Source organism: Mus caroli, chromosome 9, assembly GCF_900094665.2.
Source record: "Mus caroli chromosome 9, CAROLI_EIJ_v1.1, whole genome shotgun sequence".
In the NCBI taxonomy this organism is placed as follows: domain Eukaryota; kingdom Metazoa; phylum Chordata; class Mammalia; order Rodentia; family Muridae; genus Mus; species Mus caroli.
In genome coordinates, this window is record NC_034578.1 from 61,343,677 (window position 1) to 61,361,452 (window position 17,776).

Consider the following 17,776-nt stretch of genomic DNA (forward strand, 5'->3'; position numbering starts at 1 on the left):
CTAAGTTGTTTTTGATAAGGGGCAGGATGCGGAAGACGAGTGGAAGGATATATAGAACACAAGTGATAAGTCTTTCCTTTTCCTGTGGGAGCAGCCGGGTAGAGAGGAGCGTGGCCGTCTCCTCTCCCCGTCATGGTGAGTGGAGGTCTTCTACACTGGGCTTCCCCCTGGTCTGGGGGGCGGCTATGGAGGAGGGCGAAAGTTCAGAACATGGAATCTGCAGAGAGGAGACGAGGGAAAGGAAACCCAGCACCTTTTCTGGCCGGAGCTGAGTTGTGGGCGCTGAGGCAGCCATCTTAGAGGCAACGTGGGCAACAGCGCCGGGTGGATGGCAGAGGAACCTTTGGGATCTTAGCTTTTCTTAGCTTTTCCAGGGCTGCTGGAAGCCGAGCGTTTTGATGCCAGAGACTTGCCAGGGGTTCGAGATCGTCCGATGACAACTCCGCACAGGCCGTGGCGGGTCATGTGCTTTCAGTCCGGAGAACTTGTCTTTAGAGAAAAGGGCTGAAGGATATCTGAATTTATGCTTTCCAGGAAGATTGCCTTCACCTCTTTAAAACAGTTTCTGGAAAGGCAGGTCTTCGTTACTTTATATGATGTGATCTAGACCTTTGAATCTTAAGCCAGTTCTCAGTAGTAATTAGTGTATTGTTTTACCACGAATCTTTATCTGTACGTGTGTTAAGGTTGTTCTGACCACAGTAAGTTGGAGACAGTGTTAGATTCATCGTTAAATCGACTAGATAGGATGTCCTAGTGTGTGATGACTTAAAGGGGGGAATAGTAGAAGAGATGGTCTAGTACCTGGAAGGGCACGTGGGAGATAGGTAGGTCAGACCTAAGTGCTGGTGGAATCTTCAGGTAAGACTCTTTAAAGAGTTGAAGTATCAAAATGTTTCTGAATTTGAAGGGGTCTAGAACATTGGACAAATGAGCAGGCAAGCTTTGCTGAAGTTGGTGAGGGTAGAATTAATTTAACATGGCCTCACTAAACAGTATCTATGAACAGTTTTTATAATGCTTTCAAATTTGTTTCTCATTAAAATTGATAGATTTTCAGGTTGTCCTTTTGCTGTAAAACTATTGAAATGATAAACCCACTGGTGGTTTACTCTGTGTTGCTTGAATTTGGGGTCTCCTGCAAAGCAAGCCTTAAACTGGTTCCACAGATTGGCCTGTCTATGGCCTCAAATGTTGGGTTAGTCTTTTACTTCTACAAGTCTTTTACAAGTATTTACATATCTGTCTCCAGATATGAAGCTCTCGACATTTAATGATTGGGGGAATGTGCCTCCAACGTTGTCATTATAAGTACTCTTGATTATTTTCAAGTGAATCCATTATTACAACATTGTATGGTTTTATTGTCATTTTCTGTATTTCCTGTCTCACATCTGCCGTCCTAGTCCCCAGGGAGTCGTATATCTGTTTGCAAGTACTGATAATGTGGGCTTTAAGTCTGAGTTTCAAATAGATGGTACTTCTTCTGTTTTAGTTACTTTTTTTATTCCTTCCAAGGCTTGTGCCCGTCCCCTCATATCGGTGTACTCTGAAAAGGGAGAGTCATCTGGCAAGAATGTCACTTTGCCAGCTGTGTTCAAAGCTCCCATTCGACCAGATATTGTGAACTTCGTTCACACCAACTTGAGGAAAAACAACAGACAGCCCTATGCCGTCAGTGAATTGGCAGGTATGGATTTGCATTCGTCAGCGTGGTTATATACTTTGCAGTAAATGATGAGATTCCATTGGTCCGTGTTTCTGAACTACGTGATTTTCCTTGGCTATTCTGATACTGCTTTTATCATGAATCAGTTTAAGTCATGGGTTTGTTATGAGTTAGTTCCTAAACCTTTTGTTCTTCCCAATTTTAGGTCATCAGACCAGTGCTGAGTCTTGGGGTACTGGCAGAGCTGTGGCTCGAATTCCAAGAGTTCGAGGTGGTGGGACCCACCGATCTGGCCAGGGTGCCTTTGGAAATGTATCCTTGATTAGTGCTCTTGGCAACTGACCAACTGGACTTAGGCTAATTAATACTAGAGTCTCCAATAAATATCTCTAGACAAATCTGGAGATGTGGGGGGGGAACTTGCAGTGATGTCGTAATTTGCGTCTTACTCTGTTAACAGCGACAGTTGCCTGCTGTCAGTGTGCTGGTTCAGAAGGCTGACGAACATTGTTACTGAGCAAGTAATAATCTTGTTAATTTTCTAAATTTGAAAAAGATTTTAATTCTTGACAAAGAAAACAGATGTGTCGTGGGGGACGCATGTTTGCACCAACCAAAACCTGGCGTCGTTGGCACCGCAGAGTGAATACAACCCAAAAACGATATGCCATCTGTTCTGCACTGGCTGCCTCAGCCTTACCAGCTTTGGTGATGTCTAAAGGTCCGATGCTTTGATGTGACATTTAGTTTTAACTTGGACCTAAGTAAATTTTTTTCGTGAATTCTGTTTCTCTGTGCCTGCTAAGGCCACTTATGCTTAAATTAGCATAGTAGTCTCCTATCATTCTTACAATGTTCTTAACTGTCAAAATGATGAAATTCCACTTAATGGTCCGTGTTTCTGAAACGCATGATATTAGTGGAAATTCTGATTTGGCGCAAATTGCATGATGGTTTATTTTGGGGTGTGGTGCAAACAGTTAAAACTTCTGCCACTGGAAGCAGAGACAAGAATCTTTTGAGTTATGGAAAAGTGTTTCTGGGGGGAAAGGTGAGACTTTGCTGTTAAATATTAAATTGGTTTTGTTAGGTCATCGTATTGAGGAGGTTCCTGAGCTGCCGCTGGTGGTTGAAGATAAGGTTGAAGGTTACAAGAAGACCAAGGAGGCTGTTCAGCTGCTTAAGAAACTTAAAGCTTGGAATGACATCAAAAAGGTAGGCTCACCATATACACTGACGTCTGGATCTTCCATACTGGCAGATTTGGGTTCAAAGGATACGTTGAGGTTTAATGGGTGGGTGGCTTCAGTTTTTATTGGATATAGAAACTTCCTTTCAAAGAACCAAAGATAGGGGTGGTTGCGTTAACCCAAGTTCCCTATAGGTAATCTATCTGGTGTCGATGGCGTTTTGTAGTATTTCCATTAAGGAAGGTGGACATGCAAATACTTTTTTGGTTTTTTTCGAGACAGGGTTTCTCTGTGTAGCCTTGGCTGTCCTGGACCTCACTCTGTAGACCAGGCTGGCCTCAAACTCAGAAATCCCCCTGCCTCTGCCTCCTGAGTGCTGGGATTAAAGGTGTGCGCCACCACGCCCGGCTGTAAATACTCATTTTTGAATGTCTAAAAAGATAGCTTGGAGAAGTCTTTTGCTGTCTTTTTTTTTTTTTTTTTTTTTTTTACAGAAAGGGCTTGATGGGTTTGCAATGATGTTGTAATTTGCGTCTTACTCTGTTTTCAGTGACAGTTGCCTGCTGTCAGTGAGCTGAATCAGAAGGTTGACGAAAATTATTGCTGAGCAGCTCATAACTAACTGAGATTTGAGACATGAAGTGGTAACAAAAAGTTGTGAATTTCTTAGATAAAACAGTGTCAGGTGTGGCTGCTGAAAGTTGCCTTGCCTGCTGAGTCAGTTTTTTGTTTTGCTAAAATTGAGGATGTGGAAAGTCTTGATCAGAATACTAAAGCTACTTACTTTATAGGTCTATGCCTCTCAGAGAATGAGAGCTGGCAAGGGCAAAATGAGAAACCGACGTCGGATCCAGCGCAGGGGGCCCTGCATCATCTATAATGAAGATAATGGCATCATCAAGGCCTTCCGGAACATCCCTGGTAAATCCTTGCACATGTTTTAACTGCCTATTCTGTGCAAGCTCACTTAGCTTGGTTATGATGAGATTCCACTTCATGGTCCGTGTTTCTGAAATAACATGATATTGTGGAAGTTCTGAGTCCTACATGAGTGAGCTACACCAACCATGATGGCTTGAGCTTCTAAGTGCCCTGGGTAGCTCCAGGAGCCATAGAAGTTGTATTTCTCCTGTTGGGCATGCAGGCTTCCTGATTCTGCTTTCCTCTTAAAAGGTATCACTCTGCTTAATGTAAGCAAACTGAACATTTTGAAACTTGCTCCTGGTGGGCATGTGGGGCGTTTCTGCATCTGGACGGAGAGTGCTTTCCGGAAGTTGGATGAGCTGTATGGCACTTGGCGAAAGGCTGCTTCCCTCAAGAGTAACTATAAGTGAGTTTTCCATTACTTATTACACGTCAATGACTAATGTGTGCACTAACATTCTCCATAAGTTCTGCATTCACTTTTTATTTGCATTTTCCATTGTTTGGATGTGTCTCGCCTGTGATTATAAAATGTAAAGGTTTATTCTGTATCTGGAGATTTGAAACATTTACATTAAAGTTTTTAATGCTTTGTGTTCAGTTAAGAGAATGAGAATTTGGACTTGTCTCTTGCTTTCCCCCAGCCTTCCCATGCACAAGATGATGAACACCGACCTTAGCAGAATCTTGAAAAGCCCAGAAATCCAAAGAGCCCTCCGAGCACCACGGTAAAGTTTTAAAACTTAAAGTCTAACACTTGATTCAACCCCTTGACTATTAAAGGGATACATGTTGATTAATGAATGCTACCTCTTGATAGCAAGAAGATTCATCGCAGAGTCTTGAAGAAGAATCCACTGAAGAACCTGAGGATCATGTTGAAGCTGAACCCTTACGCCAAGACTATGCGCAGGAACACCATTCTTCGCCAGGCCAGGAATGTAAGTCAGTTTGGCGGGTCAATTTTTTTTATAAGATTTGATTGCCTCCTTCCAAGACAGGAACTCACTATGAAGACCAGGCTACCACACACAACACACTTGGTTCTATCTCCCCAGGTACTGGGGTTAGAGATGTGAACCACAATGCGCTCATTGAAGATAAGATTCTTAATTTTCTACTTGTTTTTGTTGCAGCACAAATTTCGTGTGAAAAAGCTGGAAGCAGCAGCTACTGCACTGGCAACCAAATCCGAGAAGGTTGTTCCAGAAAAGGGGACTGCAGAGAAGAAGCCAGCAGTAGGCAAGAAAGGAAAGAAGCCTGCGGATGCTAAGAAGCAGAAGCCTGCAGGGAAAAAGGTGGTTGCCAAGAAACCAGCAGAGAAGAAGCCTACCACAGAGGAAAAGAAGCCAGCTGCATAAACTATTAAAAATTGTTAAATTCCAGAGAGCAAGTAGAGACAGCATATTTCAATAAATCAAACATGTGGTGACAAACCCTTGTGTGACTCTTGATTGTGGAGATTTCCAAGCCCCTTGAAATTAACCTTTTGAAGAACAAGTGGCAAGATGTGGGACTTCATGGTCAAGCTTGGGTCATCAGAATTACAGGACAAAATTTTTATTTTTAATAAAATTTCATTCTCTGGGCTGCTTTGTTTCACATGGTAGTCTACTTTATAAACTGAACTTGGGATAAACAGCTAGGGGCCAAGTTCTAAGAATGGTGTGTAATTATGGTAGCCACTAGAGGGCGTATGATGGTAAAGGGAATGGCGTGACTACCGCAGCTATGGCTACTGTGTCTGTAGGGGTGTGGTGTTCTTTGAATAATCTGATCATCCTAGAATTGCCTTCCGTTTCCTGTTGCCTTGATGTCAAAACTGCTAATAGATAATGATGAGCGTGGGTAAAAACTTTCCCTGGGACAAGGGAGTTCCTAAAGCTTAGTAGCATTCCTGTCCTTACTAGGCTTAGGTATTTGGTATTTTGGTTCCTGCCTGCAAAAGTAGCCTTTGCAGAGATTAAAGTCACTTGGGAAAGTAGGTGACTGGGTGCTGAAATAAATGCTGTCCTAAAGCCTGTGGGGCCAATTTACCCAGTTTTATTGTGAGGGATTACCGAGGGACTGAAGAGTCTCCACGCTCTTTGGGATTCCACTTTCAGATCCTGGGAGCTAAGCCAGAAAACAGCTATGAGAAGGTAAGCACGCAGCTCAGCGCTGGTCTCCGGAGTCGGAAGTGACGTCATCACAGCGCGCCCAGTAGAAGGCGGTGCCCTAAGGAAGTGGAAGGGGATGTTGAGTAGACTGCAGGAGCTCCGCAAGGAGGAGGAAACCCTGCTGCGTCTAAAGGCGGCTCTGCACGACCAACTGAACCGCCTCAAGGTGAGCGTACAGCTTTCCAGCTCTAGCCCCTTGGGAACCTCGGCGAGCGCGGCGGTACAGCTCCAGGCCACTAGGTGTTGAGCAGGTTTAGCTCCTGAGCCCGCATCCACCCCGACCCAGCACGCCTCAGCTGCGGGTTACTGTTGTTTATATGCACTAGAGGGGGCTTTAGTGTTGTCATGCTAGTACTGAATCTCAGACCTGCTTGAGGCGCGAATAAGGTCTGGGAAAGAAACTTGTCCTCTTGAGTTCCCAGTAACCCTTCTGGGAACAGAGAATGACTCGGATGCAGATTTAGGTGTGCTTTGATCACGTCCGAGACATAGGGGTAATTTGGTCCCTGTGAAATGATCATGGTAATCCCTGGTCAGCACTCATGGGCAAGATCTTTAAATGTAAGTGACAAGAGGATTAGAGGAGCCCTTTATAAACTGAACTTGTATACTTGTGGTATAAAAATGATGTGCAGCTTTTCTCAGGGCATTTATGAACTGCCCACACTTATTGCAACAGAACCTCTTACAAGCACCTAATGATCATGTGTTGAAGATGACCGCCCAAACACAGTTACCCTGGTGCACCAGGAAACACGTGCATTTTTTAGCCTTCTGCCTTTACTTTCTCATTAATGAGTAGACAAACTCAATCTTAGGACATCCATCTGTGTCTGTGGAACCAGCTGTCTCCTGGGGTGAGGGAGGGCAGAAGTGGTCTCGCCTGTGTAACCCACGCATGCTTTGAACCTAGTGTGTAGCTCAGGTTAGTTTTAAACTTATGATCCCCTTGCCCCCTACATTTCTAACCTTAGTGTAGTGGCACCTGCCTTTAATCCCAGCACTTCGGAGGCAGGGGCAGGTAGATATCTGTAAATTCAAGGCCAGCTTGGTCTACTGAGTTACAGGACACCCAGTGTTACAAAGTAAGACCTCTTCGTGGGGAAAGAAAGGGGTGGGAGGTAAAGCCCCCCTGCCCTTCTAGAGCAGTTCAGGGATCATAAGCAGTTTGTTCTCATGATGTCAACCTATATGGCATCTAGTGGAATTCACTCACTATAGTAATCCAGCAGAATACTCAGTGAAATAAATGTCTTTGACTTTTCTTTCCTAGGTTGAAGAATTAGCCCTTCAATCCATGATAAATTCTCGAGGAAGGACTGAGACACTGTCTTCTCAGCCTGCACCTGAACAGTTATGTGATGTAAGTTTAGTCAAGTACAGACTTCCAGATTAAAGTGTAGAGTCCCATTGTGCCCGAGCTCTTTGGGCAGGCAAATGCTATATGGCACATTATTACCAAGTCCAAAGGACTTTGGGAAGTACCATTCATATATTTGGGGGCCTGGGTGAATTTATTGTACACTGAACTTAGGACTTCATACAAGGTAAGCAAGTACGCTACCATTGAGCTGCATCTCCGGCCCCTCATAATTTGTAGTTCAGTAATTAGCTAATCTATATTAATCATCCAGAAATAGCTTATCTTTTATACTTTGTCAAGTTTAGGCAGCCTCTACTCTTCTAGTGTACACCAGTATGCCTCGCCTACCCAGGTCTCAGATTACTCCATCCTTTCCAGCTACTCAAAGGAACCCCAACAAGCTAGCAGTGGTTGTTGTGGTAGAGGTGGTGGGGCTTGTGTTGAAGCAGTGTCTTTTGTACCCAGGCTAGCCCCCGTATGTTCTTCTTTCCTCCTGGGATTACAGGCATGTGCGCTCGTATCCTGTTTAGAAACTCTGCTCTCTTTAGGACTATGTCATGGTCGCTGCTCTGTGAGTGTGGGTTCAAGTACAAAGCTAAGAATGAGGTGCAGGTATTACCCTACTCACGATTACCAACTGCCTTCAACAAAGCCAATACATTGTTCCTGAATATACCGTGCTTTGAGAATTCTTTATAAGCTTGGTAGCCTACACAGTTACTTTATTGATGATTTCTAAAAGATCATGGTAGGTAAGTTAACATCGTAGTAAACATGAAGGACTTATTCTCATCACTTTCCAGGAATGGGAGAAATGAGAAACAGGAAAGTCATAAAAAGATGAACCTAAAATTGAACTATAAAGATATTTTTATAGGTGTGTGTGAATGCATGTTAGTCTCCATTGAACATCAGACACCCTGGAGTTGGGGCTTGTAGCTATCCAGCATGGGTGTTAGGACTCAAACTTGGATCTTTTTGGAAAAGAAACAAGTACTCTTTGTTTTTGTTTTGTTTTTCGAGACAGGGTTTCTCTGTGTAGCCCTGGCTGTCCTAAAACTCACTTTGTAGACCAGGCTGGCCTCAAACTCAGAAATCCGCCTGCCTCTGCCTCCCAAGTGCTGGGATTAGAGGTGTATACCACCATCACCTTGCAGGCTACAAGTACTTTAACTGCTAATCATCTCTCCAACTCCATAAATGAGATTTGATTTTTAAAAGCATTTGCTGTTTTGAGGCTTGGCTCCTTTGCAATAATCCTAATGCTGTTATTTTACACAGATGTCCCTACATGTAGACAATGAAGTGACAATAAATCAGACTACACTGAAGCTGAGTACAAGGAGCCCTATGGAAGAAGAGGAGGAGGAAGAGGAGGAGGAAGAATCTGATTCGTAAAGGGGGATCAAGGGCAGGGTAGTTATACAAACCAAGTCTCGGGTGCTTCATCTCTTCAAAGTCATCTTGCAGGGCCTATGTGAAAGATAGACTTATGAATGGAAGAGGCTCAGCCCACAAAGTATCTACATTCAAATATGAAGACCTGAGTTTGGAGCCCCAGAATATGTATAAAAACATAGAGTGTCACATGCCTGTAACCCCAGCACTGGGGATAGGAAGAACAACAGATCCCAGAAGCACACTGGCCAGCCCGTCTAGCCAAACCAATGAATTCTGATTCATTCAGAAACCTGTCTGAAGAGAACAGTTATAATGGCATAGAGGCCCAGCACATCTCAATCCCAGCACACAAGAAAAGGGATTAAATAGCAAGCTGCAAAAATAAAAAAATTTTTTGTTTTGATTTTTTTTTTCTGCTGCAATATATAAATCAGTTCAATTTTACTACCAGAGGAATGGGGGAAAGTAGATAACATCTGATCATTATGTAAAAGATCATAGTAAGACACAGAGTTTTAGCCACCTTTGGCATTTACATGCCTGCAGTCCCAGGCTTTGGGATGCTCTAGCAAGAGAGATTGCCATCTGCTGAGAAGCCAGCCTGGACGAGAATGAAAACAAAACACAATGTAAGGTCTTACCATGGCGTAACCACTAGAGAATAAGGCTAAGTGAGATCAGTTAGTCACTCTATTCCATCTCTCCTCTGAAAAAGACAAACACTCTACAAATTTCAGTCATTACCAGGGGCAGTCACATGGGATGTGATGGGAGGCAGAAACAGAATGTCAGGTGTGATGGTCCACACAGCAAGTTCCAGGACAGCCAGGACTACTTAGAACCTGTCTCAAAAAATTTATACAGAAAAAAAAGAGAACTGCCAGCAACCTCTGGCCATCAGCACACACAGCTCAACACACCAAATACATCATATACACCCCGATGCTGACACACAACACAGTATATACACTATTCTAAAGAAACCAAGGAATATCGATGAAATGGCCTTATTTTGTGTGCACATGTATGTATGTGTGGACATGTGTACCACTCTGTGCACATGGAAGTCAGGGGAAGTTGGTTCCTCTTTCACCATGGGAGTTACAAAGATTGTACTTAGGTTGTCGGGCTTGGCAACAAGTCCAGAGAATCATGTCACCTGCGCATGACTGCTGCTGGTGTTTTAAGGATATACTCTGCGCTGGGCAGTGGTGGCGCACGCCTTTAATCCCAGCACTTGGAAGGCAGAGGCAGGCGGATTTCTGAGTTCAAGGCCAGCCTGGTCTACAGAGTGAGTTCCAGGACAACCAGGGCTACACAGAGAAACCCTGCTCCAAAAACAAAAAAAAAGGGATATACTCTGCTTGTGTGGGAGCATGTGTAAGTACGTGTGCATAAATCTTAAGCTCTCAAAGCTAGAGTTATAAATGTTTCTGGGGTACCCAGTTTCTAGTGTGCTGGTATCCAAACTGTTCCACATAATAGCACAACAGTACTCCCACCCCCAAGACAGGTTTCTCTGTGTAGCCTTGGCTGTCCTGGAACTTACTATGTAGACCAGGCTGGCCTTGAACTCAGAAATCTCTCTGCCTCTGCCTCCCAAGTACTGGGATTAAAGGTGTGCGCCACCACTGCCCAGCAACAGTACTTACAAATAATATTCATAGGCTCTGCATCTTCTTTTTCTTACTTTACAGCCACCTCAAAGCATGACAAGGCCATCACTGAGAATACCTCTCTTCTGGAAGGTGTCGCTAAGTTGTAATAGTGAAACCATTTCCTAGCAGAGTACAGCAGACTGACCAGACCAACATGAAGGCTCTCACACCAACATGGACCTCTTGAGAGCATGGCTTGAAGTGCAGGCAGGCCCTACTGCTGCATGAACTGAGGAATGTTCTGTGAGAAATAGTTACAACTTTGCTCAGGCAGGTTCCCAACACCACTGTGCTAGCTCTATGTCACCATGACAAAGTCATCTGAAAGGAGGAATCCTCAACTGAGAAGCTGCCTCTTTAAGATTGGGTTTTAGGCAAGCCTGTAGGGCATTTCTTATTGAGGTAGGAAGGTAGACCTGGGTGCTATACTTAAACCAGTAAGCAGCATTCCTCCATTGCCTTCTGCATCAGCTTCTGGGTTCACTGAGTTTGAATAATGCCTGCCTTGGTTTACTTCAGTAAACTGTGATTCGGGATATGTAAGCCAAGTTATCCCTTTCCTCCCACAGTTGCTTTGGCCAGGGTGTTTTCTCACAGCAATAGAAACCCTAAGATGCCCACCTACAGTTGTTCTCTTGTGTAGAGACCACTCATTCACAGGTCCTGGGAAGGTGGTAGGAATCACTGTTAAAGTCTCGCATGAGAAGAGTTGGTTGTCTTTTGAGACAAGGTCTCTCCACACACTCTGAGCTGTCCTAGAATTCACTATACAGATAAGGCCAGCCTCAAACTCAGATCCACCCAATCCTGCCTCCCAAGTACTGGATTAAAGTCAAGTATGCTCTTACTAATGGCATTTTTGGCTAGTTTTTATGTCAACCGAAGCTAGAGTAATTTCAGAAGAAGCCTAAATTAGGAAACTGCCTATATCAGATTGGCCTGTGGGCCAACGTGTACATTTTCTTAAACGACGGTTGACATGGGAGGCGGCTTACTGTGAGCAGTGTCGCCCCTGGGTAGTATAAGAAAGGGTCTGCAAACAGGGCTCCTCCATGGCCTCCTGCTTCAGTTTCTGTCTCTAGGTTCCTGCTGTTCCGTGGATGGTAGACAAGCCGTAAGCTGAAATAAGCCCCTTCTTCTCTGCTTTTGGTCAGAGTGTTCATATCGGCAACAGAAACCCTCATAAGACAGTATAGTATTTATGTCTTCTAGCTGTGTTCCTGTTTTTACAGTCTCTGGCTAAATCATTCTTAGGATTTTCATTGCTGTGAAGAGACACCATGACCATAGCAACTCTTAGAAAACATTTAATTGGGGCTGGCTTAGTTTAAGAGGTTTAGTCCATTATCATGGTGGGAAGCACGACATCATGCAGGCAGACACAGCGCTGAAGGAGCCAGGAGTTCTACATCTTGACCCAGAGGCTGTGTTCTACACTGGGCATAGCCTAGGCCTCAAAGCTCACCCCCACCGTGGCACATTTCCTCCAACAAGTACCACTCCCTATGGGCCAAGCATTCAAACACATGAGTCTATGGGGGTCATACCTAGTTAAACCACTATAATCATTTCATTTCTTGTAGTCTAGAGAAATGAAAGGTGTGCCACAAAAGCAGAAATCACTTGTCCTTTTTATTTTAACTTGATAGTATTTTTATTAGAATAAGAGATTAGATTTGATAAACATCTTGATTAAAGTGGTTAAAAGGGTTTTCATACAATTTGTAGGCACTATACACGTTGTTTACAATAGCATTGGTACTTAGACTGGAAGAAAGATAGAACTCTTGATACATTGATGCTTTAATCCACTTGTGACATTCAAAATAACCACCAATTTAGAAACACTAATTCAAACTTAGAGACACACACCACTAAGTATCCCACACTGTATATTTAAAAATAAATATAGAAATACAACCAGAAGTCTAAAAATCACCACAGTAGACAGACTGAAGCCCAGCTATCATGGCAGTGATGGGCTCTGCTTAGATTTTTTTGATGGGAATTGCTGAGTTCTATACCAAAAGCAAAAAATAAAAATACCATGACGTACACGTTCTGATGCTCATTTCAGTAGCAGCAAAGCATGCTTTCCATGCATGCACTGCCTGTGAAGGGTCTCACAAGGCTCCCTCTCAGACTGAGAGGTCACCAGCAAGAGTGAAGTACCAAGGTCCGAGAATCCTGACAATACAGGCAGTCAGCTAGTGAGTCACGATGAACAGCAGTGCAAACATCAGTAACAACGACCACCCAGGTCACTAGGGTTTCACTGTAGTTCAGCCTGGCATGTGTTTGATGAACAGACAAATAGCCCCAAGCACAAAGCCAATCCACTTAGGGGAGTAACCATAGTGATAAAGACAATGATATTAAAAATGACACAAGTACAATTTGGCACATGCTGTGTTCTTCATCCTTTGTCACAGATGAGATGCACGTCTGAACATAGACAAGCATGGGAGAGGCCTGAAAGCAACATGGCATGCCACTGGGCAGAGAATTCCTCTTTGATGCTTCCTAAAGGCTCAGATGCTGGCAGCGTGGGTTGGTGTGCTGGGCTGGTTAAGCCCAATGGTGGAGCAGAGCCAGCCTGCGAAGTCTACCTCCTCGGCGTCAGATCTTTTGATGAAAGCATGTACCTGCGCAGGAAACAAGGAAAGGGAATTCTGTTAAAAATGACCAGGAAGGAAAAGCGAGGTGGCCTGGGGACCGAGCAGAAGATGCCTCTAGTGCCCACCCTTGAGCAGCAAGTAGGCCAGCTGCAGCCCAGAGACCCTCTCTGCAAACAGAGAAGCTGTGAAGCCCTGGGCAACTTGATAGAAGGTACACTACACTCAAGGCTACACAGGGCATGGCCTTGACTGGACATTACAGTATCACGTGTGTGTCACTGCCATCAAACTAGAACCAGTTGGAAAGTAACTCAAGATACTGGATATGTGAGGTGAACTAGTCAGAAGTAGGGCTGCGGGGAAGCCCCTCCCTGACCGCATCCCAGGTGCCCCTGTAGACCACAGGAGGACAGAGGAGTTTGATCCCTGGCACTGTGAAACCCCAAACCTGACTGAAGTATAAGGAGTGGGAATGAGCAGAAAAATGGCTCAGATGAACAAGCAGGCTCTGTGAGACTCACCATGAGCTGCTTCAGATCTGCTCTCTCTGCAGGGTTCTTTATTAAGCTGAAAAGAAGATAAATAATGTTAGGAGTGCTACTTCCCAGTCATTGCTTATGTTTGACTGTCTGCCTCTTTTGAAGGCTGAGGGCCAGTGCCTGCGATCACCCCCCATTATAGGCACACCATCATTACGCCAAACATGCAAAAGTCTTGCTGAGTTAAATCAAGGTCAGAAAGCAACAGGGTGGTCCCTGAAATCCAGGGGAGAGTCGCACCCAGAATCTGATAGTCACGAGTCCCAGCATCACAAGGGGTATGAGGTATGGCAGCAGCCAAGGTTAATCGAGAGGGGATAGGGTAAGGGCAGGGGGAGGGGAGTGGAGACTTAGAACATGGTACAAACTTACCATTTATTCACAAAATCCTGAAACTCCAGACTGAATACTCCACTGGGCAGTTTTGGAGGAGGCTGCAAACATGTCAACAGGTGAGAAACTCTTGATCCCTGCTCCATCACCTCCCCATCACACCCACCTTGCCTCTGGACTCTGCTGCCCTCATCAGTTCCAGGAAAGTGGCTTGGGAACGCTAACTCCTCCTGTCTCACCTTATTGGGAGTACTTCAAGTATTCTACCACTCTGACAGAACAAACCTATTCCCCTCAGCCTGTTCACTCTCCTATAGAAGGCTGTGTTTTAGCTCTGGACCCTGAGTGTACTCAGGTGTACAGGAAGTGTAGTGTAAGAGTGCTGGCTGGCCTGGAAGTCCCACTAACAGTTACCAACAGCAGAAGCTACAGGGATGCCCAAACCAGGAGGTACCACTCGGGCCTCACAGTACTCCCAGCCACAACCCCCCTTTCTGAACTCTGGAGACTCAGAGGTTAATAAAACATTAACTGACAGAGGCTGAGTGTGGATGAACACTCCCACATGCAACACAAGGATCCTGAGAGTACCTCCAGGAAACCTGTTAGTTTATATGACCTATGCCAGTACCTAAGATGTCGCTGCTCTAATGAAATACCAGCTCAAGCATTCCAGAGGCAGAGATAGATAGATCTCTGAATTGGGTGGTGCCTGCTTCTAGTCCAAGCACTTGGGGAAGCTGAGGCATTTGAGATTACTCTAGGCTACAAAATGAGACCCTATCTAAAACAAATGGAACAAGCACTGGTACTGCAGGAATGGCTCAGTTCAATGGTAGAGCTTCCATAGTATGCATGAGGCAAGGTTTGATTCCCAGCACCAATGAAAAAACAAAATACAAGCCCCTTACTAAAAAGCCCAGCAAGCCCTCCCTCTCACCCTGAAGTCTGAGTTTGAGGTCAGCTGCAACCCAGATTGTAGAACAGTGGCCCAATTCTGTCGGACAAGCCCCACCCTTCGAACTGTCCCAGCTGCTGAGGTGTGTGGAATATTCAAGAGGAAACAGCTGGCTTCCAGAAGTCTGTTCCTCCTAAGCAGGAGGGGACAGGCAAGAAAGGACTGGGTGCTAGTAAAGGCTCTTGGTATCAGGGAACGGAAAGAGGCAGGTGAAAGAAAGCACTGGGGAAAAGATGTGGGCTCCTGCCCATCCAGGAGCTTCAGTTTCCTTACCTATGTAAAGAGGGCAGAGACAGTTTCCCCACCTCAGCTGGCTTTAAGAACAGAGTGAGAACAGACTGTGAGCACATGTGGGCAAAGCAGTGTGCAGAGCTGCACAGGAGGAGGTCCACCAGGCAGCCTCTCAGGGACCTTCCTCCCAGAGCCATATAGGTTTCAGCAGGCAGAGGACAGGCCCACCCTGCACTGATGAACCCAAGCCTGCACTGCTCTGCCTTGTCCCTTTCTGCTGCTTCCCACAGTGCTCTGCACACAGCAGAGAAGCAAACAGCCCCATGATGGGCAGAAAAGCACTCACTGATTTATAACCTCTGTGGTAACCAGGATATTCCCTGTTAGGTCCATGACAAACAACAGGCCCACATGTGCTTTAAGGGTCTGTTTTCAGAGGAGGATACAAAGATGTTTAAATGTTTTGAATCGAGGATGGGTGATGACCTGATATGAGCCCAGTCCGCGGCACAGTGCTGCCTCTGAAACATGTCAGCACTCACCCCTTCTCAAAACTGCTCCTGCTGCTGGGCAGCGTGCTGGCCCAGTGGGCTCCTTCTTACGTCCCTGTACTGCCCAACCTACACTTAATTCTTACCCTTCCTTAGTGTAAACTTACTTATACATAATTTCACAAGTGGTCTGGTTCTTCATAGTAAAATCATCCAAGAGTTTGAAATTTTTAATCACCTACAAAAAGATCCCCTACCCCCACTTACTCTGAAACAGTCTCTATTCTACAGTGCAGGCTAGCCTAGAATTCATGGAATTCCCCCTTGGCCTTCCAGGTGTTGGGATTATAGGAAGTAATCCAAAAGTAATTTGCTGTTTTCACAGAATTGATAATGGATATTCCTCATCTCTTTTTCTTTTTTTGTTTTTTCCGAGACAGGGTTTCTCTGTGTAGCACTGGCTGTCCTGGAACTCACTCTGTAGATCAGGCTGGCCTCAAACTCAGAAATTCGCCTGTCTCTGCCTCCCAAGTGCTGGGATTAAAGGCGTGCGCCACGACGCCTGGCTTCTTCATCTCTTTCTATAGTCACAACTGTTTAACAGCACATAAAATAATAATCCAAGTGTGTATGTTGCAGTTCTCCGCCCACCACTCCTAGCTATCATGGGGACTAGGGGCTCCTGCTCTTCCATCTCCGGTCCATCCCACTTATTCTGCCTCGCACCTCCTGTGCTCAGATGTCTGTACATGCATTAGACGGCCAAGTAGATGGAGACAGGCAGACATCAGTGGTAAATGGGAGGCTCCTCGTCTTGGGAAAGGAAGAAGGGACTCTGAGCTGACAATTCCAAGAGCAAAGCTCAGGCACCCTGATGGTCACACCATATGAACAACTCAACCGGAGTTTCCCCTCCCACCTCCCCTTCTGAGACAGGAATCTTATTATGTAGTACAGGCCTACCTCAGGCTTGGAACTCTCTAGTCTCTCTCTAAGTATTGGGATTACAGATGCACACCAACACATAATAACTAGTGGGTTGTTTTTCCCCTAAGCCGTTTTTCCTTTTTCTTGTTCTTTTTCCCCCATTTTATTTTGTGTATAGGTTTTTTGCCCAAATGTTGGTCTATGCATCACATTCATGCAGTGCCCACGGAGGAGGGTGTCAGGTTCCTTGGACCTGGAGTTACAGATGGTTGTGAACTGTCGTGTGAGTCCTGGGAATTGAACCCAGGTTCTCTGCAAGAGTAGCCACTATGCTGAACCACTAATCTATCTCGACAGCCCATAACTACTTTTTTGTTTTTGTTTTGTTTTTTTTCAAGACAGAGTGTCTCTGTGTAACATGTCTGTCCTGGAACTCACTCTGTAGATCAGGCTGGCCTTGAACTCAGAGATCCATCTGCCTCTGCCTCCCAAGTGCTGGGATTAAAAGTGCATGCCACCCCCACCTTCTTCTTGCTTTCTTTTACTTTTTTTTTAAATCATTTATATGAATACTGTAGCTTTCTTTAGACACACCAGAAAAGGGTATCAGATCTCAGAATAGATGGTTATAAGCCACTATGTGGTTGCTGGGAATTGAACACAAGACCTCTGGTAGAGCAGTCAGTGCTCTTAACTGCTGAGCACTCTAGCAGCAGTTAACTCTCCAGCCCTCTACTTACTTTCTTACACAGAAGGTCAAGGAAACCTGGCAGCACTTACCTCATTGACAATGTAATCCAACAACTCAAAAATTGCCATGGGAGGTCGGCTATCCATTCCATATGCTGCAGATTTATAAAGAAGAAAAAGAAAATACTTCATAGATACAGACAAGAGGCTACTTGTCACTATGAGTCAAAAGGTAGACTCACCCACCACCACCCCCGGGCCCCCAGTCCTCACTCACAGCTGAGAGGCCTCCCAGGGGTCCTTGGCCTGGGTGGTGTTTCGGCTGCATCTCCTTCCACATGGCATCCAAACAGTAGCTCCAGCTCCTTGGCATCAGGAGGAGGAATGGGGTATCTCCCAACTGCCATCTCCACCAGAGAGAGCCCCATGCTCCAGATGTCTGACTGCACAGAGTAGTGAGTCCCCTGGAGTCTCTCAGGCTATGGGGGAGATGGATGGTTAGTTCTTGCTCTAGGCAGGCTCTCAGGGCAGCTTCGGTGCTTTTACCTTCTGGTATCCCCTACTCTGGCACCTCACAGTTAAGAGTTCCTCTGGGGGCTGGTGAGATGGCTCAGCAGTTAAGAGC

General features: G+C 45.2%; 3 protein-coding genes and 5 non-coding genes across 8 annotated transcripts in view; 7 read left to right on the plus strand and 1 right to left on the minus strand.

The window, feature by feature from the left end:
- Nucleotides 1-59: 59 nt before the first annotated feature.
- Rpl4 (ribosomal protein L4) lies at nt 60-5,219 on the plus strand. The gene is made up of 10 exons (XM_021172299.2): nt 60-135; nt 1,519-1,690; nt 1,875-1,981; nt 2,252-2,390; nt 2,760-2,884; nt 3,651-3,780; nt 4,033-4,189; nt 4,428-4,511; nt 4,604-4,724; nt 4,920-5,219. Exons 1-10 carry the CDS (start codon nt 133-135, stop codon nt 5,142-5,144), a joined length of 1,263 nt encoding a protein of 420 aa, XP_021027958.1. The 5' UTR covers nt 60-132; the 3' UTR covers nt 5,145-5,219.
- LOC115031994 lies at nt 1,730-1,797 on the plus strand. The gene has a single exon (XR_003837645.1). It is a non-coding gene; the product is annotated as a small nucleolar RNA SNORD18 (small nucleolar RNA).
- LOC115031997 lies at nt 2,091-2,189 on the plus strand. The gene has a single exon (XR_003837648.1). It is a non-coding gene; the product is annotated as a small nucleolar RNA SNORD16 (small nucleolar RNA).
- On the plus strand, nt 2,535-2,605 carry LOC115031992. The gene has a single exon (XR_003837643.1). It is a non-coding gene; the product is annotated as a small nucleolar RNA SNORD18 (small nucleolar RNA).
- On the plus strand, nt 3,371-3,469 carry LOC115031995. Its single transcript, XR_003837646.1, has one exon. It is a non-coding gene; the product is annotated as a small nucleolar RNA SNORD16 (small nucleolar RNA).
- LOC115031993 lies at nt 3,833-3,903 on the plus strand. Its single transcript, XR_003837644.1, has one exon. It is a non-coding gene; the product is annotated as a small nucleolar RNA SNORD18 (small nucleolar RNA).
- A 775-nt stretch (nt 5,220-5,994) lies between the features above and the next one.
- Nucleotides 5,995-9,109, plus strand: Snapc5 (small nuclear RNA activating complex polypeptide 5). Its single transcript, XM_021172983.2, has 3 exons — nt 5,995-6,108; nt 7,216-7,305; nt 8,587-9,109. Exons 1-3 carry the CDS (start codon nt 6,019-6,021, stop codon nt 8,701-8,703), a joined length of 297 nt encoding a protein of 98 aa, XP_021028642.1. The 5' UTR covers nt 5,995-6,018; the 3' UTR covers nt 8,704-9,109.
- A 2,884-nt stretch (nt 9,110-11,993) lies between these two features.
- Nucleotides 11,994-17,776, minus strand: part of Map2k1 (mitogen-activated protein kinase kinase 1) — a 63,001-nt gene continuing 57,218 nt past the window's right edge. Inside the window, exons 7-11 of the mRNA XM_021171980.2 lie at nt 17,429-17,630; nt 17,242-17,306; nt 13,894-13,955; nt 13,504-13,549; nt 11,994-13,009 (exon numbers count right to left, since the gene is read on the minus strand). Of these exons, the coding sequence (XP_021027639.1) occupies nt 12,896-13,009; nt 13,504-13,549; nt 13,894-13,955; nt 17,242-17,306; nt 17,429-17,630 (489 nt within the window). The 3' untranslated portion in view covers nt 11,994-12,895. The remainder of the gene's footprint in view (nt 13,010-13,503; nt 13,550-13,893; nt 13,956-17,241; nt 17,307-17,428; nt 17,631-17,776) is intronic.

Excerpts from the sequence above, each read along its gene's own strand:
- Snapc5 (XM_021172983.2), top strand. The coding sequence starts at position 6,019 with ATGTTGAGTAGACTGCAGGAGCTCCGCAAGGAGGAGGAAACCCTGCTG. Across the intron at positions 6,109-7,215 it reads ACCAACTGAACCGCCTCAAG|GTTGAAGAATTAGCCCTTCA; the intron begins GTGAGCGTACAG and ends TTTCTTTCCTAG. Across the intron at positions 7,306-8,586 it reads CACCTGAACAGTTATGTGAT|ATGTCCCTACATGTAGACAA; the intron begins GTAAGTTTAGTC and ends TATTTTACACAG.
- Rpl4 (XM_021172299.2), top strand. Across the intron at positions 2,391-2,759 it reads AGCTTTGGTGATGTCTAAAG|GTCATCGTATTGAGGAGGTT; the intron begins GTCCGATGCTTT and ends TGGTTTTGTTAG. Across the intron at positions 4,190-4,427 it reads TCCCTCAAGAGTAACTATAA|CCTTCCCATGCACAAGATGA; the intron begins GTGAGTTTTCCA and ends GCTTTCCCCCAG.